The sequence below is a fragment of the Sphaerodactylus townsendi genome, linkage group LG05 (assembly GCF_021028975.2).
Source record: "Sphaerodactylus townsendi isolate TG3544 linkage group LG05, MPM_Stown_v2.3, whole genome shotgun sequence".
NCBI classification, from domain to species: domain Eukaryota; kingdom Metazoa; phylum Chordata; class Lepidosauria; order Squamata; family Sphaerodactylidae; genus Sphaerodactylus; species Sphaerodactylus townsendi.
This window is the reverse complement of record NC_059429.1, coordinates 89099529-89125656: the sequence shown is the minus strand read 5'-3', so window position 1 is coordinate 89125656 and position 26128 is coordinate 89099529. Positions and strand designations below refer to the sequence as shown.

The 26128-nt window shown below is 46.3% G+C and overlaps 2 protein-coding genes across 11 annotated transcripts in view; one reads left to right on the top strand and one right to left on the bottom strand.

The window, feature by feature from the left end:
- The window catches only part of PFKFB2 (6-phosphofructo-2-kinase/fructose-2,6-biphosphatase 2), a 40677-nt gene extending 30615 nt beyond the window's left edge, over positions 1–10062 (bottom strand). For 7 of the 8 annotated variants that reach the window (XM_048498641.1, XM_048498643.1, XM_048498639.1 and 4 more), the window contains exons 1-4: positions 9925–10062; positions 9296–9440; positions 2149–2274; positions 484–580 (exon numbers count right to left, since the gene is read on the bottom strand). In XM_048498641.1, coding sequence (XP_048354598.1) covers positions 484–580; positions 2149–2274; positions 9296–9395 — 323 coding nt within the window. In that variant the 5' untranslated portion in view covers positions 9396–9440; positions 9925–10062. The remainder of the gene's footprint in view (positions 1–483; positions 581–2148; positions 2275–9295; positions 9441–9924) is intronic. The other variant, XM_048498642.1, reaches the window with a different exon arrangement.
- Positions 10063–10176: 114 nt separating this feature from the next.
- Positions 10177–18243, top strand: YOD1 (YOD1 deubiquitinase). 3 transcript variants are annotated; one of them, XM_048498646.1, is made up of 2 exons: positions 10177–10429; positions 14160–18243. In XM_048498646.1, the coding sequence occupies exons 1-2, from the start codon at positions 10177–10179 to the stop codon at positions 14864–14866; spliced, it is 960 nt and encodes a 319-aa protein (XP_048354603.1). In that variant the 3' UTR covers positions 14867–18243. The 3 variants fall into 3 exon arrangements, 2 of the variants coding, with proteins under 2 accessions (XP_048354603.1, XP_048354604.1); XR_007244669.1 differs by lacking the exon at positions 10177–10429 and adding an exon at positions 10683–10808 and having other exon boundaries at positions 14160–14299; XM_048498647.1 differs by lacking the exon at positions 10177–10429 and adding an exon at positions 12170–12470.
- The last annotated feature ends 7885 nt before the right edge of the window (positions 18244–26128 follow it).

The window sequence follows — 26128 nt, the reverse complement described above, 5'->3', positions numbered from 1 at the left end:
AGGAAAGCCAGAAAGCACTCACTCTAATCACAGCAACACGGTGTTCTAATACTCTGTGTAAGTACACTCCATTTTCAACCCAAGGCTGTGTAATTGTTGCTTTTTTGCAAGTAGAAATAATATAACTATTAAAGGATTTCTTGTTCCTTTCTAATATATCACACAAGAATCCCCAAGAAAGTCCACAAAGTACAGGGGCAGCGTCTCTGCTGACTGCTCTCAGGATTCGATATAGCCCACAAAGGAAAGCAAGATTGCCTACACATGCAGTGGTGCCGCTGATGATTTGAAGGTGGCAAAGTCAATGGTTTGATTTTTTCATAATTCAAATCTAAGGCAGCCTTAGATTTTCTACTTTTAAAGGCACAGAAATTAAGCCGCATCTTATTTTGTGTTGATTGTACTGAACTCTGAAAACTAGCAACACAGGTATCAGATGAGTTAGCAGTGCCAGTGTTTTGTGGGACACGGATATCAACTTACTTTCGAATTCTCATGGCTTCTTCATTATCGTGTCTGAAAAAGTCATAGGACTGGTACGATCTAACTGCTTCACGACGATAAACCCCTAAATTAAACACTTCAAAAGGCAAATAAGAAAATTTATTTGGCAACAGATCATTAGCAAACTTTACCCAAAAAAGAGCAAAAAAGAAAAATTTTCACACTTATTTCATTTGGATGACTAAGATCAATTTACATGTTAATAATCTGATGAGTTAAGTTTGGGCTATTCTCAGACACTGAGAACATTTCACTAGAACGTATAGCAACCTCTGGGGCAGTGACATAATTTTCATCAATATTTTCTTTACACGATTTATAGTTTACCCACTGATTTCTCTATATTTTTCAATGCATCTCAAGCTAATCCTTACCTATCAATAAACTAGACCCACAAATTTTGTTCACCTGAAACTGGAATCCAGGGTTCAAACCTCACCACTGACAAGGAATAATTCTGTGTCCTTGGATATGCTATCTCTCAGCTTCAGACATATTCATGGTCTACCCCAAAGTGCACACAAAGGAAATGGCCCAGAAACAAGAAAGAATTTTAGGCCTTGTTGGTTTCAGTGGGTAAAAGTTAAGAACATGTTTAACTCTCTTTGAATTCAATGATGTTTAAACACACTTTACGTGGGTTCCATCCATACACTATAGCATGCTCCAGAAATCAAGGCTGCAGTTACAATTACACAGCGCAGGGCTTACAATAGTTCATGTGATACAGCAGGACATACTTTTTAAAAAAAGTATAGTTCAGTACTCTAGGACAGAAAATTACATACTCAGAGGAAAATATATATTCATCCATCACTCTGTTCCAGAAGTTTCTTTAAGGACAGGGTACTAAGGGAACCATACTGATGGGTTCAGCTAATTCAAAAAGGATTTGAGCACAAATATACATACAATTTATCATACAAAATGCCTCAAAATACTCTGACCTTCGTAAGTTTAAAACTGAGGCACCTCACAGTCAGTTATTTTCAATTTCTGAAAAGAACTGAGGTAGAATGATAGGCTGAACCACTGACTTTAACAACATAAATAATCTGAGATTCACATTGAGACTTGCTTCAATTTGACACGAAGCTGAAACTCTGTTTCCTAAATATTGCTGAACACATTTTTCTTGGCTGCTGCTACTGGTAACAGTATGGAATGCTGTGATTTTAAATTACACTCTGCAAGAAAGGTCAAAGGATAACAGCTTCTAGTCATAACCATTAAATCAGCAATGGATTGATCTTAGCTTCTGTGCGGAGGGTTCCTCCACTACCCACAGATATACACCCTTTCCAGGGTCATCTTAACTCATGGGTACACTGGGAAGTTTCCCTGGGACTCCGTGCTAATTTAGGTTATGTTGTGACTTGCTGTCAATAAACAAATAAAGATAATGAACAATTTTAATGTTAATTTTTTATGATTACAAGTGGACACTGAGATTTGCCTCTGATTTAGTATAATGGTCACCTCTGCAACCACATGTACATTTATGTGTCCATATCTCATGCACTACCTTGCCCAGGGGGGACTACAATGCTGTTAAGACAGCCCTGACCCTTTCCCATCCCCCAACCATACATACAATCACTGTGATTGTTTCAACCAATAAGTTTTAACAAGTTATGCAAAAACCTTTTGTAGGCACTCCAATCCAATTGAGGTAGCGAGTTAACTTCTTAGAGACATAGGTTTTGCCTCTTGCAGGAAGGCCAATCATTACAATCAGAGTGGGGGAGTTGGTCATATAAGAAGCCCATGCTGTGTAGAGAAAGAAAAGAAGAAATCAGCAGTTTCTGGAATTAGGCACAAGAAGAAAAAAATATGGGCCAAAATACTCTCTTGTCTTTTACAAACCTGCTCTATCAGGCATTTGCTATTTGCCAGGACACTGCACATATTTTCCATAATCAGTCAGTGGCCTAACGCAGGTGTATGTTAATTGAATAGGTTACCCAAGCAAAAAATAGCCTAAGGACCTCAAACTGAGTATTTTACTCAGAGTTAAAACTATTTCCCAATTAACTAGGGTGCGTTTCAAGGTTAAAAGAAAATACAAAGGGAGCTAATCTTCCTTTCTAAACACGTTGCACGACAAACAAAACCACTGAATTAGACTTATTTAGATTTTTGTCCAAGAAAAGAAATTTTCTAACTCATTATCAAATTCCAATGAAATAATCACAAATTAGAAATGAAAAATGATGCAGGGTTTGATACTATTCACCCAGATAATACAAAAAAGAAAGAGGAAATCAGCCCCCCCCCCACTAGCCTCCCACCCTATGCTGTGTCTGCTTCACCCTGTTTTCAGTGCTTGCCCCTGCCCCTGCTCCCCAGCTGCCAGTTTTCTTCCCAAATTGTCTTCTGTACTCCTTGTTCCCATGTCCTCTCTGCTGTTTCCTTCCCAATTTCTTGGACAATCCAAACTGGCAAGTGAGTTCCCATTAGACTATGTTGTGAAATCTTGGCTGCCATTGTGGGGTTACTATGCAACCTTATAAAACATCTCCAAGTTCTCCTCATCTGCAGCATTCTATGAATTTGTTGATGGGCCTCTTTCTCAATTACTTTTTTGTGGGGTTCTCATAACATCTTGGCCTTTAAAAAAAATTATGCATTTGCACAAACCCAGTTTCTCCACCTGGGGGAATTTTATTTGCCCTTTTTTGAAAGTGTTAAGTTTTTCTACCCTATCTCTGTGACTCTATTTTGATCCATGGGCAGGTTTTTTGATCCATTATAGGAATTAGATATATCCTGATTCTGTTGCAATAAATAAGGAAACTCTTAATTACTGTAACGGGGCCAGGATTAAACTCCAGTGTCTTCTTTTACAGACACAATATGTCCAGATTCATCTCACACAGATATGATAGAAACCTGAACATTATGGTCCATTCTAAGTTGCTTCTCTAATGACCTGCATATTCACAAGAATTTGTCAGAAATAAGATGGTCCCATAAAACATACTAATTTTACTTATTTGAGAGATTAAATTCTCAAAATAATCTGATAAGAATATATCTTTTCAAAACTAAATTAAATGAACTACAATGCAAAAAGGAATACAATCTGCTATAGCTGTCTTTCCTTCCCAATTTCTTCAAGTCACAATAAGATGAATGGAAAATGCAATTTTGTACAACTGGCATTCTTTTACATAATTTACAATATGGCTAGCATTCAAGAGATTCAACATGATCATTGAGGAAGAAACAAGTAGACATATTTTAAGTGGATGTGCAAATATGTGCAAGGTCTATGAGGGGGAAAGATCCATTTTAAGGGCTTATTCTAATAAATCAGACCCTAGCCTAGGTGAACCTACAAGTCAAAAATCACATAAAATAGGCCATAACCAATCTACAATGGATTGAGGATGAAAATTGACTAGAGGGAACAGAATCACGGACTCATAGAGTTGGAACGGGTCATACAGGTCACCTAATCTAACTCCCTGCTCAAAAAATCAGCATAAAGCATCCCTGACAAGTGTTTCTCCAGCCACTGTTTGAAAACTGCCAGTGAAAGGAAGCTCACCACAATCCTAGGCAGCCAATTCTACTGCTGAACTATTCTTACCGCAAAAAAAATGTTTCCTGATATCCAGCTGGTACTTTTCTGCCCACGCTTTATACCCATTATTGCAAGTCCTAACCTATGGTACAAACAGGAACAACTTCCTGTTCTCTGTCAGCCTTTCAAACACTTAAAGAGAGCAATGATGTCCCACCTCAACCTCTTCTTCCCTAGATTGAACACTGACCATTCCCAAGTCACTCAGCTTTTCCTCATAGGACTTTGTCAGAAGGGCCCTGATCATCCTCATCACTCTCTTCAGCACCTGTATCAATCTGTCCACACCCTTTCTGAAGTGAGGCCTCCAGGTTTGACCCAGTACTCCAGGTTTGGCCTGAACAATGCGGTGTACAGAGAGACTATGACATCCAATGGTTTGGATGTTATGCTTCTGTTGATACACCACAAGACTGCATTAGCCTTTTTTGCTGCCTCTTCAGAATGACTCTTACAGCCCACCTGTACCCCAAGATTTTGCTCACACACTCTTCTGCCCAGAAGTGTAACCCTCATCCAGTTCGCATGCTTCTCATTTTTGTTATCCAGAATTACAAGCACAGGAGAAGCAATCCTTGCATGCACTTATTTGTTTTTCCAATTAAGTAATCTGTTCATATTTTTTTTTTAAAAGCCAGTGTGTGCATTTTATATAATGTCTAGTTTGGCCTTTATTCTTAAATTGCTTGCTCCACTGAGCAAAATGATGCCCGTGGAAATTGCAAAGTGGGATCTAAGGGGCAATTTTACAAAAAGATACCCCAAAACAAATAAATATAGACTGTTCTGCAAGAACAATGCTGCAGACCAAGCCAACAAATCAGCACTGCAGGGACTTACTGCTACAGGCAGTGAGAGATGACTAGGGGTGCAAGCCAGTCTTTCCCAAGTGGTGGTAAAGATCTTCCAGATAGGACATGTGTAAGTGTTTTCTGTATACTTCATGCACAGCAGAAATTCCACACATTTTGGGAAGGAAGTATTACCGGAGGGCAAGGACATAGGTAAGGGGGGGGAGGTTTTCTCGGGTTCAACCCCCCCCCCATTCATGTCCGAAGCTCCGCCCCCGCATTTCAGGGTTTTAAAAACATTTCAGTTTTTTTTGTTTTTGGCCTGCAGGGAGCGTATTGTTTAGGCTAGCACAGGGGTAGGGAACCTGCGGCTCGAGAGCCGCATGCGGCTCTTCTGCCCTTGCACTGCGGCTCCACAAGCCGAGCCGCCGGCTTTGTCCTTGCCTGCCCTGCAGGCAGCTTTCCCAGCAGGGCGCTTTCCCGGCAGCTGGCGAGGCCGAGCTGCCAGCTTTGTCCTTGCCTGCCCTGCAGGCAGCTTTCCCGGCAGGGCGCTTTCCCGGCAGCTGGCGAGGCCGTGCCGCCGGCTTTGTCCTTGCCCACCCTGCAGGCAGCAGGGAGGGCGCACCAATTCCCCCGGCTGGCTGGGCCACGCACTTCCCCTCTCGCCCGCCCCGTTGGAGCGGGGTGGGCGCTTTCCTGGCGGCTGGCGAGGCCGAGCCATTGGCTTCATCCTTGCCTGTCCTGCAGGCAGCAGGGTGGGCGCACCAATTGCCTGCGGCTGGCTGGGCAGCGCCGAGGGCTTCCCCTCTCACCCGCCTTGTTCGAGTGGGGTGGGTGCTTTCCTGGCGGCCGGCAAGGCCGAGCTGCTGGCCCCATCCTTGCCCGCCCTGCAGGCAGCAGGGCGGGTGCATCCATGCGGTTCTCAGAATGAGTGGAGTAAAAGGTAAAAAAGCCCAATATATAGTGTTATCTTTATTTTAAATGTCAAAAATTATTTGCGGCTCCAAGTGTTTTCTTTTCCCATGGGAAACGGGTCCAAATGGCTCTTTGAGTGTTAAAGGTTCCCTACCCCTGGGCTAGCAGCACCAAACTTTCAGGGATTGTTTGGGGGACTCTTCTGATGATACTACCCATGTTTGGTGAAATTTGGTTCAGGGGGTCCAAAGCTATGGACTCCCAAAGGGGGTTCCCCCATCCTCCATTGTTTCCAATGGGAGCTAATAGAAGATGGGGGCTACACCTTTGAGGGTCCATAATTTTGGACCCTGAACCAAACTTCACCAAACCTGGGAGGTATCATCAGGAGAGTCTCTTACTGATACCACCAGGTTTTGTGAAGTTTGGTCCAGGGGGTCCAAAAGCTATCAACTCCCAAAGGGCATGCCCCCATCCCCCATTGTTTCCCCCTTTGAGGTTCCATAACTTTGGACCACCTGAACCAAATTTCACCAAACCTGGATGGTATCATTAGGAGAGTCTCCTAAAGATACCCTGAAAGTTTGGTGCTTCTAGCTTAACAATTGCACCCTGGCAGCAGGCACCCCACAAATTTCCCCAGATTCTCCTTTTAAATCCACCCCATTTGGCATGGATTTAAGGGGAGAATCTGAGGTCCTCAGTTTAGAAATAGAAGAGTTTGGATTTATATCCCCCCTTTCTCTCCTGCAGGAGACTCAAAGGGGCTTACAATCTCCTTGCCCTTGCTCCCTCACAACAAACACCCTGTGAGGTGGGTGGGGCTGAGAGAGCTCCGAAAAGCTGTGACTAGCCCAAGGTCACCCAGCTGGCGTGTGTTGGAGTGCACAGGCTTATCTGAATTCCCCAGATAAGCCTCCACAGCTCAAGCTATGAGATGGCGACGAAGGAGACGAAGAGAGTCTTCTTTTCCTCCTCCCTCGCGTCTGCTAGCTCTCGCCCGGCACAATTGTTCCGTATTATTCGGTCCTTGACCTCATTGTCTGAGGGGTCTACAAATTGTCAATTGGCTATCAGCTGTGAGGCATTTATGAGCTTTTTTGCAGATAAAGTCATGTTGCTCCGCCAAGACCTTCCCGCCACCTTAGAGACAATAAGTGAGCTGGAGGCTCCCTTGCCGTCTTCTGGCCCTTGTTTGGCCCAGTTCTCCCTGCTCTCGGAAGCCGCTGTTGACAGGGCCCTGGCTGCTGTTAGACCTACTACCTGTCCTCTGGATCCGTGCCCCTCCTGGCTTATTAAAGCTTGCCAGGCAGAGTTACGACCCCACCTGTTGAGTATCATCAATAACTCCCTTGAGCAAGGAGTTTTCCCTGGTGGGTTGAAAGAGGCGGTGGTCCGCCCACTCTTGAAAAGACCATCGTTAGATCCTGGAGATCTGGCCAATTACCGCCCCGTCTCGAATCTTTCGTTTCTGGGGAAGGTAATTGAGAGAGTGGTGCTGGAGCAGCTTCGGGGTTTCCTGGAGGACACATCGGCTTTTGATCCCTTTCAGTCCGGTTTCCGTGCTGGGCACGGGACGGAGACTGTTCTCGTCGCCGTCACAGATTTGCTCCGCTTACAACTAGACCGAGGCGGATCGGCGCTGCTGGTTTTGTTAGATCTAACCGCAGCGTTTGATGTGGTCGATCACGACCTTTTGACCCACCGCCTGGCCGCTTCCGGGGTGCGGGGCACTGTCCTTAAGTGGATTGCCTCGTTTCTCCGGGACCGGACTCAGCAAGTGTGGTGTGGGGACCAAGCATCCCGAAGGTGCTCACTTCATTGTGGTGTTCCCCAGGGAGCTTTGTTGTCCCCGCTATTATTTAACATCTATATGCGACCCCTTGCTCAGTTGGTGCGGAGCTTCGGGCTGACGTGTCATCAGTATGCTGATGACACTCAGCTCATTCTGTTGATGGAGGGGGGAGCAGCCGCCGCCCCTGCAGCTCTCCAGCATTGTTTGGAGGCTGTGGCTGGTTGGTTGAAACAGAGCAGGCTGAAGCTGAATCCATCGAAGACGGAGATCCTCTGGTCGAGACGCGAGGGGGAGGGGGGAGATTTCCAGCCGCCGGTGTGGGAGGGGGCTATATTGGCACCAGCCCCCTCTGTCCGTGACCTGGGGGTCCACCTGGATTCGTCTCTTTCTATGGAGACCCAGGTGGCCCATATAACCCGGGTCGCGTTTTACCATCTTCGACAGGCCCGACGGCTGGCTCCCTTCCTCTCCCAAGCCGATCTGACCACTGTGGTCCATGCAACGGTCACCTCCAGGCTGGATTATTGCAACTCACTCTACGCGGGCCTTCCCTTGCGTTTGATTCGGAGACTGAAAATGGTCCAGAATGCAGCGGCCCGTATGCTCATGGGCGGTGCCATTAGAGAACACATTACACCTGTGCTTCGCCGCTTGCACTGGTTACCGATTGAATACCGAATCATTTTCAAGGTGTTGGTGCTAACCTTTAAGGCTTTGCGCGGCCTGGGACCTCCGTACCTACGGGACCGTCTTACCCCATATGTCCCAAATCGATCTCTGCGTTCGGCAGAGGCCAACTTACTGGTGATCCCTGGCCCCTCAATGATACGGCTGGCCTCCACCCGGGCCAGGGCCTTTACAGCCCTGGCCCCGGCCTGGTGGAACGCCCTTCCACCAACAGTCCGGGCCCTGCATGATCTCATCGAGTTCCGCAGGGCCTGTAAGACGGAGCTGTTCCGCCGGGCCTTTGGGGAGGCTAGCCGTTGATGGGGGCCCCCTCCCTATACAACATCAAGTGGATTCTACCGTCTCTCTCCTCTTTCTTTCTGGGATTAGAGGAACTGATAATAGATGCCATTCTTGTTTTAATACCAATTTTAATGCTGCTTTTAAGATGAGACAGGGTTTATTTTTAATTATTAGAGCCTGTATTTATTGATGCTGTGGTTTAAATTGTTATTGTGCTCTATCTGTGTGTGTTCACCGCCCTGAGCCCTTCGGGGGAGGGCGGTCTATAAACCTAATTAATAAATAAAATAAATAAAGCGGCAGAGCAGGGAATCAAACCCGGTTCCTCCAGATTAGAATGCACCTGCTCTTAACCACTACGCCACATTGAAAGTGATGCTGTTTCAGGGTGGGGGATAATCCACCCCCAAACAGCATCATTTTCAATGTTGTTTAACTAGGGACCCCAGATTCTCCCTTTAAGGTGGATTTAAAAGGAGAATTTGGGCTCTCTAGTTTAAACACCATTGAAAGTCTATACCTACGTCCCTGCCAGAGGGAAGTTCCCTCAGCAATAACTCTTATTGTATCTCAAGAATTAAAAGCTGTATGGTGGAATTAAATCACCCCTGTGTTTCAGAGTGTGAGTTTAAGTTCCACTTGACTGTCTGGCCTCTGCATTTCTACATGTGCCAAGAATACATTTTTGTTCACCATGAAACATTTGCTCATGAAATCACTGCAAATACTCACAGCACTTTTTCTCTGAGACTCGTAGACTTGATGATATGTTTTCCTGATTGCAACTGTTACCGTTTACCTGCTCTGGGACTGGACCTGCATCCCCTGACATTGCTGCAAGGCACAATCACACTTCCTGTTTGGGATCAGGAGGGTCCTAGAAACATGTAGAAAAAGCAAGGAGCATTATAAAATGTTACAACAGAAAGGAATAATACCCACAGCCATCTGTCTGTAACATTCCTTTCCGCAGGGATTGAGGAAAGTGGGGGTGAGGACCAGAAGCAACTGAACTTGCTAGTCAAGGTCATGAAAAAAACTCGTAATAATATTTGTAACACACAAACAAAAGCCAGGAAGATTACCCCCTTGTAACCAAGAAACGGCTGGTAGAGACCCTAGATGCTCTAATCAACACTATTATTCTGTACTATTTAAACACCATCTTAATTGCTAAGGAGCTTCTAGGCTGCAAGGGATTTCGGAGACCTTAATGGCTCGTATGCCAGTGATTTCAACGGTGACGGAGAGATAAGACATTTTCGTAATGAGCCATCTCTCGGTCCAGCATCTAAGGGCCCAACATTTTTTCCCCGCAGGCCACAAAACGACCCTTATCTTTCTTTTCTCAACACACCCACCTCTAGAGTTCAGACAGCCCGCGACGTGGGCAGCAAGTGCCTCCCTTGGAAACGAAACGGATCCAGCAGCTCCAGATAGAAATCTAGCCGGTGAAGAGCCCCTCCAGTCCAGGGGAGCGACAGCACTGCAGTGCAGCCAGAACCTGGGGCAGGTATCCAGGTAACACCTCCCGGCGCTAAGAAGGAAGCGAAGGGCTGTCCTCACAAGGTGTCGATATGTAACAGCGGTGCAAAGGGCGAAGGGGGCAGCGGATGCACACAGGCGAGGGGAATTTAAGTGACGCGCAGAGACGCAGAAAGGAGGAACTGCAGGTATCGGAAGCGGTGCTCAAAAGCAGGAACATCGTCCGCCCTCTTGCTAGTGACTTTCCCAAGGACGCAGTCTGCAGGAGAGAGGACCCATGCATCCGGGGTGGGGGAACCACGCATGGAGGCCCGCCGCATGCCCTTCACAGGTTGTATTCGTGCAAGCCTATTCCTGGGTATGGAGTAGCATCCATTACATGTAAGTATTGGGGTTCCTGCCAATACAGTTTTGGTTGGAAAAGCAGCAGAAAAACGAATGTGGGGACCAAAAAATTTCACGTGGCTGTAGCATTGAAGAAAATTACAATGCGTTAATGTCGCAATTTCCTCAAGATCTGGTTATTCGTCTGGTCTACTGAAACTAGCCCTACCCATCAGCAGCTCCAATGACGAAACAGAAAAGTGGGAGGGTCGAAAGAGACGTCACGGCGCGCCAACTCAACGGTTCATTTCCCGTTTCAGGGGCGGGAAAGGGGTGGGGGGTTCACAGTAAGAGTTTCACGCCTTGCCCGGCTTCCACTTTGGCCTTGGTGGTCGTTGCAAGTCGTGGGATCAGTATCAGCATAATGCGTTTGAATGTAAGTGATTCGTGTGTTTGCAATTGGGCTCTCGCTTTTCTGCGGGAGGGATTGGAATAGGCGATTTAAACTAGATGTCTACGCTGTAATCAAATGCCTTTTACAATAGGGAGTTCCGCCGGCTCCAGCCATCCCCACAGCCCCGCCAGTGAGAGGCTGTGCCTGTCTCAAAACAAAGAGTAGCGCTCGGGCTTAATTAGTTTGCTGTTTATACTCTTCCATGATGTCTGTGCTGTTCGGGCACTGCTTATTTAATATTGCAAAACATGGACTGTAATTGTGATTCCGATTGCTTATATTTGTGCGCAGTTAAATTGTAATTTCGGTCTATGATGACTGGGTTTCCTAATACGTCGACGCCTTCCACCGGTATGCCTTCAAGGTATTCAGCAATATATACACCCCGTGAGCTTCCTTCTGCTGGAAATGTATACTAATACCATACAAGGTCTTTGTCCTCACATTCCCACAGAGTCCATCATACGAATTAATAATTAAGATGGAAAATATAAAAATATGGCGGAATATTGTGGTCGCTTTCCTGGGAAGTGTACTTTTAGAAATGCGCAAATAAATGAATCTGTGTTTAACAGATTTATATTATTGGGCCGGTAGTTTCTGCTCAAACTATTGCTTTGGAAGGAGTTCTGTGACGGTGTGATTTGTTTGCTGCCTCTAGTGGCCTTTAAAGAGAAAATGCGGATTACATTTGTGAAAAAGATACTACAACGAATGACTTTCACTCTTCTGTAAACCCATTAAACTTAGTGGGTTTGCAAGGATCTAACAATATGTAGGATTACGGTGTAAAGAGTCGTCGTGTTTCGATCTGAGCCCCCGTCCAAGCCAAAAAAATCGTGATTGAGACTGGCTGTGATCCCTTTTTTCCAACCCGCAATGTGGGACTGATAATCTGTGGGCAGAACTCGTAAACCACTCTCAGCTAGGACATGAACGTCGGTCTCTGTTGAGGGTCAGTAGGTGCTTCTGTTCAATGACAGTTACGACAATACAGTTACGCTAAAGTCCGGAATGTGGTGGTGTTTTTTTACCTCCAAGCAGCTGCTAGTCTTTTCCGCACAGCATATTTATAACGAGTTTTCCCTAAAAGAGAAAACGAGTTCATTTATAACGATTGCAGCTCGTTATAAATAATATGCTGTGCGGAATCCACCGTTGGCACTCTGACGACACACCGAAGAGATAAACGGCGTCAAAAGTAACCAAGAAGTTACAATGGAATTCTCAGTCTCGCGCAATCGAATGTTTGGGACCCTCCCACTAACCTGATTGGGTGGTACTCCAGAGCACGCTTCTTTGCCTCGTCCGAAGTGACCAATAGGAAGCCGGAAAGGCAGGGATGCGAGGGTTGCTGGGTTGCATGTAGCTGCAGCCATTTTGCTGTCCGGGCCCGAGACCCGGCAGCCACCGCCGGAAGACGGGAGGACGGCAGGATGTTGCGGCTGCGCTGCAAGGCCCGGAGCGGCTCGTACCCGCTGCCCGGACTCACGGCGCACTCCTGCTTGCGGGAGCTTCAAGCCACGCTCGCCGCTCTCACCGGGGTGCCGGTCCAGGCCCAGCGGCTGCTGCTCGGCTTCCCCCCGCGCGGCCTCGACCTCACCGACGGGGAGCGGCGCCTCGGAGAGCTGGGCATCCATTCGGGTACGGAGCGAGGTCTCGTGTTGGAGTGGTGTTCTCACTCTGAAGAATGGGCTGGGTTTGGGCGTGTTGTGCATCTTGAATTGACGACTATCCCCTCTTAATACGCGAAAATCTGAGATGGATTGGGACTAATCTGAAAATAACCTTTTGAGCAACCTTCTTCCTCTTGTTGGCATTCGTTTTGTGGTCTTGGATGAGGGTTGACAATCCTAGATGGTACCTGGAGATCACCAGGAATTGCAAGTGATCTCCAGATGACATGGACCAACCGCAGTTCTTAACAATTCAGGGATTGGTTCCTCTGGGTGGGGGGTGGGGGTAGTCTTTATGGCATACTTTGCTGAGATCCCTTCCCAAATTCCACCCTGAAATCTGCTGGAATTTCCGACCTAGAGCTGGCAATCTTGTTGAGTGAAATATCAAAGAAAGCTTAAAGTCCGAGACTAAAGTGGACTAAATGGAAAGAAAGATGGTGTCTGAAACATGTTTTTGTTGAGGGGACTGATATAATAGTGTCATCGTGAGCACAGTTCCACCCCTCTAAATGCACTGAAGTTAATGGGCTTGGAAAGGTTACCATGCCTGGGTTAGCACTTAGGCGTGGCTGCTGTGTGGAGCAGTAGGTCACTTTTTGTGTTTAAACCTTATGTTTTCCGTTTCTCTAAAGAACTATCCTGGAATCCTAACTATTATACACAGCCATTGAAATTTCTTTTAATGAAGGTGGGGGAGTCATCCTGGCCAAACAGACCAGTAGAAAATAATTGTTCTTTAGCCAGTTTATTGTTCATATTATCTTCTGGTCCTAGCCCTGTTGTATTGTTCACTAGATGCCTTGTGTTGTATCAGGGTGCTGATGCCTTGGTTCTCATCAAGAAATATGGGCTGTGAATAAACTAAAAATATGTTTCAAGAACAAATATAGAAAGTAATAGCTCTCTTTCCCAAATGCTTTAAGTAGTAGTCCTAGCTTTACTGTAGCTGAATTATTATTGCAACTGTTCTTACAAGGGCAGCAGTATAAATATTAACATATATTCTGGATTAGGACAGGAAGCCCTAAAACAATGACTCACCTATTTTGACACTTTGTAATTGGCTAAATTGAGGCTTATTAACGTTAGTGTTGCCATCCTTAACTAAATTTTACACTTCCGGTGTGAAGGATGGGAGAAATGGGGAACATGTCAGTACATTTCTTCAAGAGCTTTCTAAGACCCTTCCATGATATTAGTGAATGTGATGTTCTTAAAATGAAAATATATTCTTGAGTATTGTCTATTTTTTGTCCAAATCGGGATTATTGTACTGGCATAGAATGGACTGAATAAATGCCCATGATAGGTTTTCAAATTCACAGATATTTTTGCTTATTGTTTTAGAAGAGAAAATCCAAATATCCTGGTTAAAATGTTATTATTTCTTGAACTGCACATTTTATCTCTTGCTCTTACCCAACAGTATATTATACTGATCAGTTAATTTTAAATTAATCCATTTATCCATTAGCATTTTTAATCATAGTTTACCTGCATGTCCAGGGTGTTTTATAATTGTTTTGTAATCTTTTCAACTGTTGTAATACTATTATTGCATTATTGGAGGAGGTAACTTTGAGATTTCAGCTAGAGTTGTGTTTAATCACTGCACTGAACCAACTCTCAACTTTTGTTGCATTTTTATTTACAGGTGATACTCTAATAGTTGAAGAAGATGCAAGCAACCTCAGGACTGAGTCTTCCATAGTTACAAAGCGGACTACTCCTAATTCAGTCAGGGACACTCTTCCCGTGCTTGCCCGAAGAGTTGTACCTGCAGATAACTCATGCCTCTTCACCAGCATATATTATGTGGTAGAAGGTGGTGTTTATGACCCAGCATGTGCCCCAGAGATGAGAAATCTTATAGCCCAGATTGTAGCAAGTGATCCAGAATCCTATAGTGAGGCAATACTAGGAAAGACTAACCAAGAATACTGTGATTGGATCAGAAGAGACGATACATGGGGAGGTGCAATTGAAGTTTCTATTTTGTCTAAGTTCTATCAATGTGAAATTTGTGTAGTGGACACTCAGACAGTCAGAATTGATCGCTTTGGGGAAGATGCTGGCTATGCTAAACGGGTCCTTCTAATTTACGATGGTATTCACTATGATCCACTTGAGCGCAAAATACTCAACTCAGACATTCCTCCCCAGACAATTTTTTCTGCATCGGATGATATTGTCCTTGCACAGGCCTTGGAGTTAGCAGATGAAGCCAGAAGAAAAAGGCAGTTCACCGATGTTAACCGGTTTACATTGAGATGTATGGTATGTCAGAAAGGATTGACAGGGCAAGCGGAAGCCAGAGAACATGCCAAGGAGACAGGACATACCAACTTTGGAGAGGTGTGAATTTTTATGTGAGGTTGGTTTTGCCTACTACCTCACTGAACAAGAACAAGCATCCAGGTTTTACATAAGCTGTATTTAATCGACAATTCATTTAAAGCTTGAAGGCCCTATTAACTTAATTATGAATGATGCTCACAGGTTTGCTGTGATTAGTGTGAGTTTACAAGTGTGTATAGAATGGTGTCACATTGTTCCAACTGAACTGAATGGTCTTTTGTATGACTAAGAGAACTACACAGTTGATCATCAACTGCTGTATCAGTTCTTGACAACTGGCAGGTGCAAGGTTTCTCTTGTGACATATCTTGGTTAACACACACGTACACTACTGTGGCTAGACTTGTGTAGAATTTTAGAATCACTGATGGAATAAAGTTCTCAGCTCATCGACTGAAGTCGTGATCTACTGAATAGTTATTATGGTCTGTATTCATATCTGGCAGCATCATTTGCCGCTGCTTTGTTCATGCAAAGAGTTCTGCATGGTTGTTTACCTAAAAGCAGGTCATCTCCATGGTTACTGGGTTTCTGAATGTAATCCTGAAATTTACTGGTGAAAGTCACTGAATAAGAATACAACGTAGAGAGCAATGGTTGTGTTGATAAAAGGCCTTATTTTTGAGCCTTCTTAGGGAGTTAAATGTGAATACAATTTAATGGACATTGGTGCTTGCTGCAGTGTAGCTATGGGCATTTATGGCATATTCTTTAAAAGTTACTGAAATGATAACAGATCCCAGCAACATAAAGTGATTTTTTTTGATAAGCTAAATATGGAACTCAGTGTGCAAACTACTGGGGATGGTTTTGCTTGCCAGTTTGTGAAAAGAAGGAACAGTTCCAGTTAATACTCATCCACTCTGTTTTCTGAGTAAGCATGTGCATACCAGACCCTGGCTACTACTAGCTGATTGTTCTTGGAACAAGTGTATTGCCAAAAAGTTGATTCTCAAATGTGTACCTGCTTTTGGGGGCTGGGCGGTAATAGAAAGTTGGTTTGATTTCATTGCTGCCAAATGATGTTGGTTTTGATTATCTGGAAGTTGCAGAATAACATCACTTTGCCTGCTTTATTTCAAAACACCATTAGTAATGTGTCAACTGATAATTTTACAATCTCCTTTAATTTCACAGTTGACTGGCATAACTTTAGCTGCTGAGGTTTTAATTGGGTAACATCACTGTATATTGTAAAAATTTTATTTTCCAAATTTTTAATGGTTTAAGATTTTTTGGTATCTTTGTTGTGCCAGATTATAGCCTTGAATCATGTGAACACAGCCTTAGCAAGACTTCCATTCTACTGAAGAGTTAAATAGTTTGATTTTTTTATAAAATAATCTTAGTATAGTACAGTAGTACAGCTGTGCGATTTTTTTGCAGAAAAGCTGTGTTGTATCTTGGAGACAAGTTTATCTTAAAACTTGAAGAAAGACAAAGTTGGCTGAGAAGAGAGAAACCTGAAAAGGTTTACAAGATGGTAGTGTTGCCATACTGAGTTTTAAAATGCCTTTAACTACACCAAATAAGTAGAATTAAGCAGAAGTAACACCTTTAAAAAGGTGAAAATGGTACTGACATGAGAACATTCCCAGTCACCATGGTCTCTGTAACTACAATCCCTAAAGTATTACAGCAGCACTGCAGTTGAGCTAAAAAATTTTTTTAAATAACTGGATACTGTTGCCAAGTATTTTCAAAATACTTGCTTTGCCAAAGTGGAACAAAGACACTGGAATACCTTCTAACTATTTGCTAATATATGACTAAAGCAATTTTCTGAAAAAAATTCTGAGGCTTTTAACAGCTAAGTGTTCCAAAGTATAATAAATTAGATTAAATCACACTTCCGTCATGTGAAGTTAATTACCGAGAAGTCTCAAAGCCATTCATTGTTGCAAAAGGATAGGGTGTACAACTGCTGTCTGTCTAATCCATTAAGCTGTAGGTGAGATCCAACATTTTGAGCTGACCACACAGCTTAGGGCATTGTTCCTAGTATAGTAGAAGCCACAATATTCTGTTCAAGTATTAGACAGAGTAGTTCCATTATACAGAGTTTGATTTCAGTTATGACACCTGCACAATTCAGAATATTTAATATGTGGTGATTCAGTGTTGGACTGAGCTGACATGCAGTAAAGTTTTAGGGATTTATTGCACTCATTGTTACTGTAGCTATATTGATGCATGCTGCTCTCCAACACATTTTTAAGTCATTCCTTGGGATGATTTCTAAGCTATTTATATATAAATGAATACACTCCAACTTCTCCACTAACGAGAACAGCAGCTGTTGTGCCTCTACATGTGGGATGTTGTTTTTGTTTTGGTTAGTTTGATGTTCTGCTGCAAGCAGTGGTGCAAGTTAGCCATGACTAACAAGTTCCATAGCATTCAGTGGGACTTAATTACAACCAAGAGTAAGTTCACATGTGACACAAAGTGCTGTTGAGTCACTCCTGTTGCTGTTTAACCACCGTGTTATTTTAGGTGTTGCCTGTGTACAAATATACAAGTTCTGTCTGAAATGCCTTTTTAGTTCTCACCTTGCATTTTTTCCCCCATAGACTTGTACATGTTTATAAATGTATCTGGTGCCACAAAGCAGAAAACTTGGTGCTTGCTTGTATTTCAGTTCTCTGGATAGGCAACTGTAAAACAGTGGCACTAATAGGTCACTTTAAAACAAATTGAATAAAAGGTGAGATTGCATAGATAAGGAAGTGGCGGCAGGTGTGAGAGAAAATAAGCTCTTAAATTGTCTGCTTTTTTTTATAAGTCCTTGCTTACAAAAAAGTTCCACAGAGTTGCACCAGTGGTGTATCCTTACTCACATCACTTTAAAAAAATTAAAGGGCAGGGAGGCTACCCGAAACCATCTAGAATATTTTATATGAGGTGCTGCAAGAAAGGAACATGGCAGGCCAAAGAGGTGTGGTGAAAGGGTGATATGATTGTATCAGTATCTGGTAGCATCCAAGTTAAGTGAAAAGAGTGTGTGTTCTGTCATGCTACTTGCAATAGAAATGTTGGTAACAACATGGGAGCATTGAAGTAGATGGATTACCATAATGTGCATTTTAAATAATGTGAGATAGATTTCAGTAGTACAAAGCATACATTATTTTTTTTCTTAGTTGGACTCATTCTCTTAGTTGAAACTCCTTTTATGCTAGACCTAAGGTACTTTGCCCAACAGCCTTAATCCGCTAAACTGGGCCATGTTTCCTGAAAGCATTTCCAAAGTTGCCTAGTTGCATATTCTCCTGCCTAGTGTGGGGAAAAAGATGTCTAAGTATTGTTGTTTTGCTTGATTGTGACTTAAATAAACACAAGTTGAGAGTAAAGCAAATAAAGCAGACCATTATTACCAACCAGTGTTCTCTTTAAATTGAAGCCAATTCATGTGTTAAACCTGGTTTTTCAAATATATTTATACATGGGCTGTGTTAGCTTTACTATCCCTATTACACCAGTGCTCACTCTGCAGCTTGTGGAGAGCCATGTTTACAATTCCCATCAATCCAAAGAGCTACAACTACTGTATGCCTTATAGACCTCCTCACCAAACACACACGTAGTAAAATAACTATGACCTTTTTAATTACCAGAGTGCATGTAGATAGCTACCATTGTTGAAGCTTAGCCAGCCCTTATGTATCTGAAGTGAGACCTTCTTGCTCTCTCTTCCTCACCAAGAGTCACAGGATTTCACAAAACAGTGAGATTGCCAAGGAGTGCAAAGCAGAAAAGGAGAGTTTGAATTTATACCCTGCCTTTCCTGTGAGAAGTCTCAAAGTGGCTTACAAACTCCTTTCCCTTCCTCTTCCCACAAGAGACATCTTGTCAGGTAGGTGGGGCTGGGAGAGTTCTTAAAGAACTGTGACTAGTCCAAGGTCACCAAACAAGCTGTATGTGTAGGAGGGAGGAAACAAATCCAGCTCACCAGATAAGGAGTCTGCCACTCATGTGAAGGAGTGCAGAATCAAACCTGATTCTCCAGATTTGAGTCCACTGCTCTTAACCACTACACCAAATTGGCTAGGAAGCTAGGTGTGGGGAAAACTACCATCACCCCACTGTGGCCCACTTGCTTTTTTCCTGGATTTCTGTCATGATGGTAGTGGTGATTTCACTCACCCTTCTCTGCAGCCAGTATGCTCTCCTTCCAGCATTTGCGTGGTTGCCTGGAGAAGAGTCCAGAGGTTGTGGGAAAGGGTGGGGGTCGTTGGACAGGATAGGCCCTGAACTTCCATTTCTTGCTTATGAGCCCCAAGTTCAGGCAAGCTTGCTGATTACCTGCCATCCAGTCTTTCCAGTAGTGATTGTTCCAAAGCATCCACTGCAAATCCTACTGGGCATATGTTGAATAATTGATGCAAGACCTCATAATTGAAAATAGACTTAATTAAAATTAGTAATACCTCCAAATGAACATGCTGAAGATTCATATGACATGGCTTAATGGTAGAGCATTTGCTTGGTGTGCAGAAGGTCCCAGGTTTAATCACCAGCATCTCCAGGTAAAGGAACTGGCAGTAGATGATGAGAAAGATCTGTACTTAAGACCCTGGAGAGATGCTGCCAGTCTGAGTAGACACTGCTGACGTTGATAGCCTGATTCAGCACAAGGCAGCTTCACGTGTTCAAACGTGTGATGCTGATGGGAGTGGTTGTGGTTCAGCAGTAGAGCAAAAGTTTGGTATGCAGAAAGTTGCCAGTTCAAACCCTGGCATCTCCTGCAGGAAGAGATAGGAAAGACCTCTCTGCCTGGAATCCTGGCAAGCAGCTCAGTCAGAGTAGATAACACTGACCTGGAGGGACCAGGCGTCTGATCTTTTTTGGGCAGCTTCACGAATTCTTGTGTGTGTTCAATATTGACAAGTAAGATGATATAGAAAGACCTATTTTACTTTGGATCAAAATAGCTCTTTATTTTTTTCACTGGTTGGCTTATAATAACTACATCAGAATTTGCCTGCTTGAGTAACAGGTAAAACCACCTCCTTCAAAAGTGGTATTCTAACTAGCTGTATGCTATTTCAGCAAAGGTACTCTAAGATGACATTTATTTTGTGAGCATGTGTTCTATAAAATGTTTAATTTTTGAAATATATCTCAACATTTGTGTTCTGTTGCTTTTTTTGCTGTTAGATTTTCATTGGACAATTGTAGTCGTACCCACGAGGTCCCAGGGAAGAGACGACACGCGGAGATTTCATCTGGTGGAGAGAGCCAGCAAGCAGGAAGTGCGGGATCCCGTGATCCTGGCAACTCTGCCGTGCGCTCGCCCCTCACACCTTTTATTAGGGTTTCAATGGGGGCGTGTAAAGGGGTCGGGCAGGCGGGAGAGCGGGAGATCATCATGTGATGCATGATCTCATCGGACTGCTACGTGCGGGAGGAAGCATCCGTGTCTGGGCCTAATCTTCACCTGAGGGCAGGAGCCTCTTTGTCCCTTCGTATGGGACACCTGGTGACCGCGAGTCAGGCAGTTCATGACCCGTGACTCATGGGGGAGCGGGGGTTGGGGGAGCGTGTGCGCCCGGAAGGCCGTAGCCGGCACCGGCATGCCTGGCGCTCCTACTACGGTTCTGCCGGGTTTGCGGGCTCACCCCTACATCTCCCCGTTTCTTATATTTTAGGAAGGAAGCCGAATTAGTTGGGGCAATTTAGGGGGATGCTTGCCTCCCCAGGGACTCGCTCAAGCTGGCTGAGCTGTTTGTGCAACGTGAGGACCTGGTTGCGACGTAGGGGAAAGTCAAAGGGTCTCTTACACACATTATAAGCAAGGCTGGAAATACATTACATAGAAAAGGCTTCAGCAATAAGGCATACAATCAAACCAATGCAGAATTGAAAAAAAGTATAGCATCTTGCAACTCACGCACCTTCATATGAACTAACAACAATAAGCAATCAATAGCGGCATGATTATCTAAGGTCGCTTGACGAAGCTCTTGCTGCCCGGAGGCCAGAGCATCCAGAGCAGTAGAGGTGGAAATGATGGACTTCGCATGGGCGCAGGCCAGAACGGCCGACAGTCTTGGCGTTACAGGAAACAAGTCCGGGGACTCCCACAGGGGAAGTCACGAGAGAAACATACTCTGCCTCGGGAAGGGCAGCCGCGTCACTCCGGCGAGAGGGGTCGAGGGGAAGGGCAGAGCGGTGGCGACGCCTGGGCTCCCAGGGCGGAGCCTGAGGCAGGACGATGGTAAGGCGGCTGAGACAGCAGAGAGTCCCAGCGGAAAGATGAGCCGGGATGTAACAACAACAAATAATAACTTCAACGATCAGTTGGGTTACAGTAACAATAAACATTGCTAAACGATACATAAGCTGGATGATGTACAGAAGGGAGGCAGCCCTTGGCTGCATAATTGTCCAATGCATGGCTCTTGCTGTTTGACTACCAAGGCTGCAGAGCAATGGTGTTAGAGTCCATGGATTTCTCAAGAGCGTAGGGAGAGCTACTGATAGTCTTTAGCATTGCAAGTTCAGTGACTCTCACGAGCAAGGCTGTGAGAGAGGGCATGTTCCGATAACAATCAGGTGACTGGAAACAGCGGAGAGTTCCAAAGGTTAACCTATCAGGAATGTTCCTGGCTGCAACTTCAAACTTCAGCCAGGGGGCGGCAGAGAGAGAGAGAGAATGGCGACTGTAGATGAGGGGCAGCGACACACAGCGTCAACCACTGAGCCATAGCTGGCCCAGGCTGCCGTTCCCCCCTGGGGGGCCCCAGCGAGGGCTGCGATCTTTGTGGGAGAATAGGTGTGCTGGCTCCAGAGAGATCTTTCCCATCTCGGCTCAGACAGGGCGGCAATCGGGCTTTCTCAATAGGGCTGGCTTTCCTCGTCCCTGGGATCGAGTTGGCCCCATCGAGCTGGAATCCTGTGTGGAAGAGAAAAACAAGCAAGGCTTTTTCCCCCGGGGTTTTTTTTGCCTTTGCTGAGTTAGTATAGAGAATAGTACTTTGGATATGGTCTGCTGAGTGAGACCTTGATTGGGTCTATAGGGGGGGGGGACTACTCCCCTTTCCTTTGTTTGGCCATTCCAGTGACCGGCTTGCAACATTCAAGGCATTAGGAACACATGACACAGAGTAAAGGTCACACCCAGGTCGGGTGCTTGTTTGCAAAGCAATCCCAATCACCGTCTAAAGTGTGGGTTTTTTGAAAAGCAACATAAACAATTCACAATTATGAACATATCTTAATAGAGGCATCACATAGAGAGGATATAGAAAGAGAAAATGCAGGGAGAACAGTTCCTGGGCTTGCAGTTTGCTCACACGAGCAACTTGAGAGGGGTTTTGCAAAAAAAAACACCTTTTATCAAATCCTAGATCGAGAGGTGGGGCGTGTTAGCCCATTTGAGAGAATGCAAAAGGCAATGAAAAAGAAAAGAGAGGGGGGAGGGCTTGGAAGTTAACCTTACCTTGCCCTCCTGTAAGGAGATCCTAGCTGGTTGGAATTCGCTTCCTATCCTCACAGTGTAGACTGTGTGAGATAGGTGAGGCTGAGAGACCCCCCCTGGCACTGTGACTAGCCAGGTGGCACTCAGCAGAAAATGTGGGAGCACGGAAGTAACTCTGGTTTCACATATAAACCTGTGCTACGCCAATGCGGCATTGTAGGCTCAGATAGACAAAGGAAAAGGTTCTCAAGGAAAAGCGGCAAGAAGAACTTTGAGGGTTTAAACTAAGATAGAGGTAGCTTGAAGCAGATTCCAATGGCATTCTAGGGAGCACTGTGCCCCTTAAAGGCTGATACCATAATGGGTGAAACCTTTCAAGGCATAGGCACACATAATCAGAAGGAGGAAAACTTTAAATTTAAGCACAAGAGTATAGCTTAGAAGCAATGGAAAAATCCCCCTCATGAGGGGAAAACCTTAAGGGTCCCCTTTAAAGGGGCAAGACACACAGAACATACATGAGCATATACAATACAATGAGGAGGTTTGCAATTGTGACTCAAGATCCTTCTTCAGGCATCCAGTGAGCTTAGTAAGCAAGCTGAAAAGGAAGTGTGGTTAGTCTCTTCTCCTAGCTCTGTAGGAGGTGTATCCAAACTGAATCATTTTTATTGAGCACACAATGGGAGACATATCTGGGAGGAAACAACATGAGCTGGAAACATCCGGGCTTCCCTTCCCCCCCCCTTCCTGGGGGGGTGGAGCCGACGGCTCTCCTTTTGCTGTGAAAGAAAGGGGTTTAGGTGAGAGTTGATGGGGGGATTGTGCAGGCCTTTGTTCTCTATGAGCTTGATTCCGAACCGGCTCATTCTGGTCTTCAGAGGCACGCACGTGTTGGATTTTGTGAAGATGGTTGCCGCTGAATTTGGGGAGCTTACTCTCTGGGTCCCACAGGGCGGTCCCTTTGCAGGCTGTGATCCTGCTCTCCCTGGGGTACTGACGATTTTCCTGGTACTGGGAGCATTGAGCTTAGGGCTTTGCATATGCTCAGAGACTATGAGATCTGGCTTAAACCTTGCGGCTGGAGGGGGCCAAGGGGGCTTCTTTATGATCACGAACACGGGGGTGTTCCACGGGGAGGTGGAGATCTCAATGTGGCCGGCTGCCAGCTGTTCTTCTACCAGCTGATGCATGGCGGCTAGCTTTTCCTTGGGTAGCGGCCACTGTTCCACCCAGACGGGGGTTTCCGTGACCCACGTAAGGGGGAGAGCGGTGGGGGCGGGCTTACTCATTTCAGTCACGGCTGCCTCGACCTGGCCCTTGGGATCCCCTCCCCACGAATCAATGTGGACGCCCGAAAAGACGCGGCGAACTGTGAAGTGCCGCTTGAGCCCCGGGTGCTGGCAGGGGCTGCCAGTGGACGTCCCTGCTGCCGCTGCAGTGGCGCTGACGGGGCTCCGGTGATCACCCGGGCTCGTGGCTCCTATTGGGCCGGCAGCGGGTAGCTTGTGGGGCAGGAGGATCAGCTGGGCGCGGCTAATTCCGCGGGACGGCTCCCGTGGGGGGCTTATCCCCACCCGGCCGCGCAGTGATACCCTCGGGCCGTGGAGTCCAGTGTGTCCCCTGGAATGACAGACAATCCTCGCTCAATGGTGGAGGCCCCTCGGGGAGGCTAACCCGACCTTTCGTCCTCGGGAGAAGTGGAATCGCCATACTGGGCTGGGGCAAATCGCAGAGCCTCACAGAGGGGCGCGGGTCTCGGGTTCTTGGGGAATTCGCTCTTAGCACTCTCCCCCCTGGCCCTGGTTGGGGGGGGCCTGGCTGATCTTTTTTCCCCAGGGACCCCTCGTCCCCTGGGAGGAGAACCTCCCCGCCAGGGTCGTGAGGCCCCCCCATTTGCCGGGTGCGCAGCCTACAATCCCTCCGGAAGTGTCCCCGCTTGCACGCAGTTAGAAGCTACTCTGCCTTGGGGCTGTCTCCGAGGCAGTGGAGAAAGTGCTGCGCTAGAGGCTGGCCTGATGGAAGCGGAAGATCCCGATATCCCTGGAAAGCCTTAAGCATGTCGGCCAGCTCGGGGTTCCTTCCACTTTAAGCCCGTGATCGCCTTTCTGCACTTTCGGCGGAGGCGTTCTCTTTGGTAGAAGCGCATGAGGAGCTTCGTGTTGGACCGGGCGTCGTTGTTCGACTTGCCTCTGCAGGGCCCTCCTGGAGCCTCGTTCAGGAATTCAAAAGGCTGCATAGGGCTCCCTGGGAGGCTTCTGCCAAACGTTGGAAAAGCTCTGGGTTGGCTGTCCGGCAGCGGGCACTCTTACAAACGCCTTGTAGGCGCAATCAGAGGCAACCTTAAGAGTAGCCTCTGGCAGGACAATCTGCGCGTCGGGAAGGGCGAAGCCTTCGCAGCCATAGAGCTGCGTGGCGGTATAGGCGCCGCCAGAGGCTGCTCCTCTGCTTATGCATTGTTGGCGATATTCGCTTTCCCAAACAACAAATTGCGCAGGGTTCAAGAGATGTGGAAAGTGGCTTAAACCTTTCCAGTCCTCCGGAACCATTACGTGATTCCGCATGACGGCTTCCAGCATGCCTCTCACATAGGGGCTGGTGATCCCCACGTCCTGTATCGCCTTGCGGAGCTCAGTGAGAACGTTATAGCCTATGGGGCGATATTCAACGACCCGTTGGACGGCGCTGTCCTCCCCCACGTGGTCCCGCGTGCGTAGTGGGCTGGAGCGAGACGGCTGTGAGGAGGTCGGCATCGTCTTCCGTCAGGGTTTCCTTCCTCTGCAGATCGTGGGTTAAAGAGCACGCTCTGCTAGAGTTTTGAAACTTCAGCCGTAGCTTCATTACGCGGGCATTGACGGGGGTGCTGTGGCTTCCAGAAACGGGAGGGGGAAGCGGGAGCAGAAGGCGGAGCAAGAGGAGGCAGGCCCGGCCTGGCCGCGGAAGCACGAGCGGGAGAGTTCGAATGAGAGGAGGAAGCAAGTGAAACAGGAGTAGGACAGGCGATCCTGTTTGAGTGGATAGAGAAAATTCTCGGGCTTGAGAATTGAAGGTGAAAGATCAAAGGAGGGAGATCCATGGCAAAGCACACCCATGGACCTGCAGGTGGCTGATGGCTGACATAACGCGACTGTCTCCATCGTCAGTAGCAGCGACATCGGGCGCTAGCGAGGCTCTCCTGTGCAGAGTGCGCCCGATGTTTGCACTTCCCCAGTCCTTAAGATTGAATGCGTCCCCTTCTGGGTAAATTCATGGACATTGCCTATCAATCTCCTCAACCAATTCGCGCAGCTCCCTCTCTTTACCGGAGACTCCTGCCGGCGTTTCAAGCTAAGCGCTTTCAGTTCGCCAATAGCGTGCTTGTCAAAAGCCGCGGTTACTTTACAAGCAAGCTTCCATGCTATACTGGTGGATTCCTCGATCAGACGAGAGAGTGTCCGAGAACGCAGATCCCCTGGATGTGCCGCATCCAGCTGGATGGTCGGTACCGAGGGGTGGAGTCCTCCTGGATCGCGCCGATCCAGCCGGACCCGATCGGTCACCGAGAAGCCCTTTCCCAGGTGACCCAGTGAAGTCACGGTGGCGAGGTTCGAGGATTCCCGGGTTTCGGCACCGGCAGCCAAATGTAGTCGTACCTTTAACGCAGGTCCAGGGAAGAGATGACACGCGGAGATTTCATCTGGTGGAGAGAGCCAGCAAGCAGGAAGTGCGGGATCCCGTGATCCTGGCAACTCTGCCGTGCGCTCGCGCCTCACACCTTTTATTAGGGTTTCAACGGGGGCGTGTGAAGGGGTCGGGCAGGCGGGAGAACGGAGAGAGCGGGAGATCATCATGTGATGGCATGA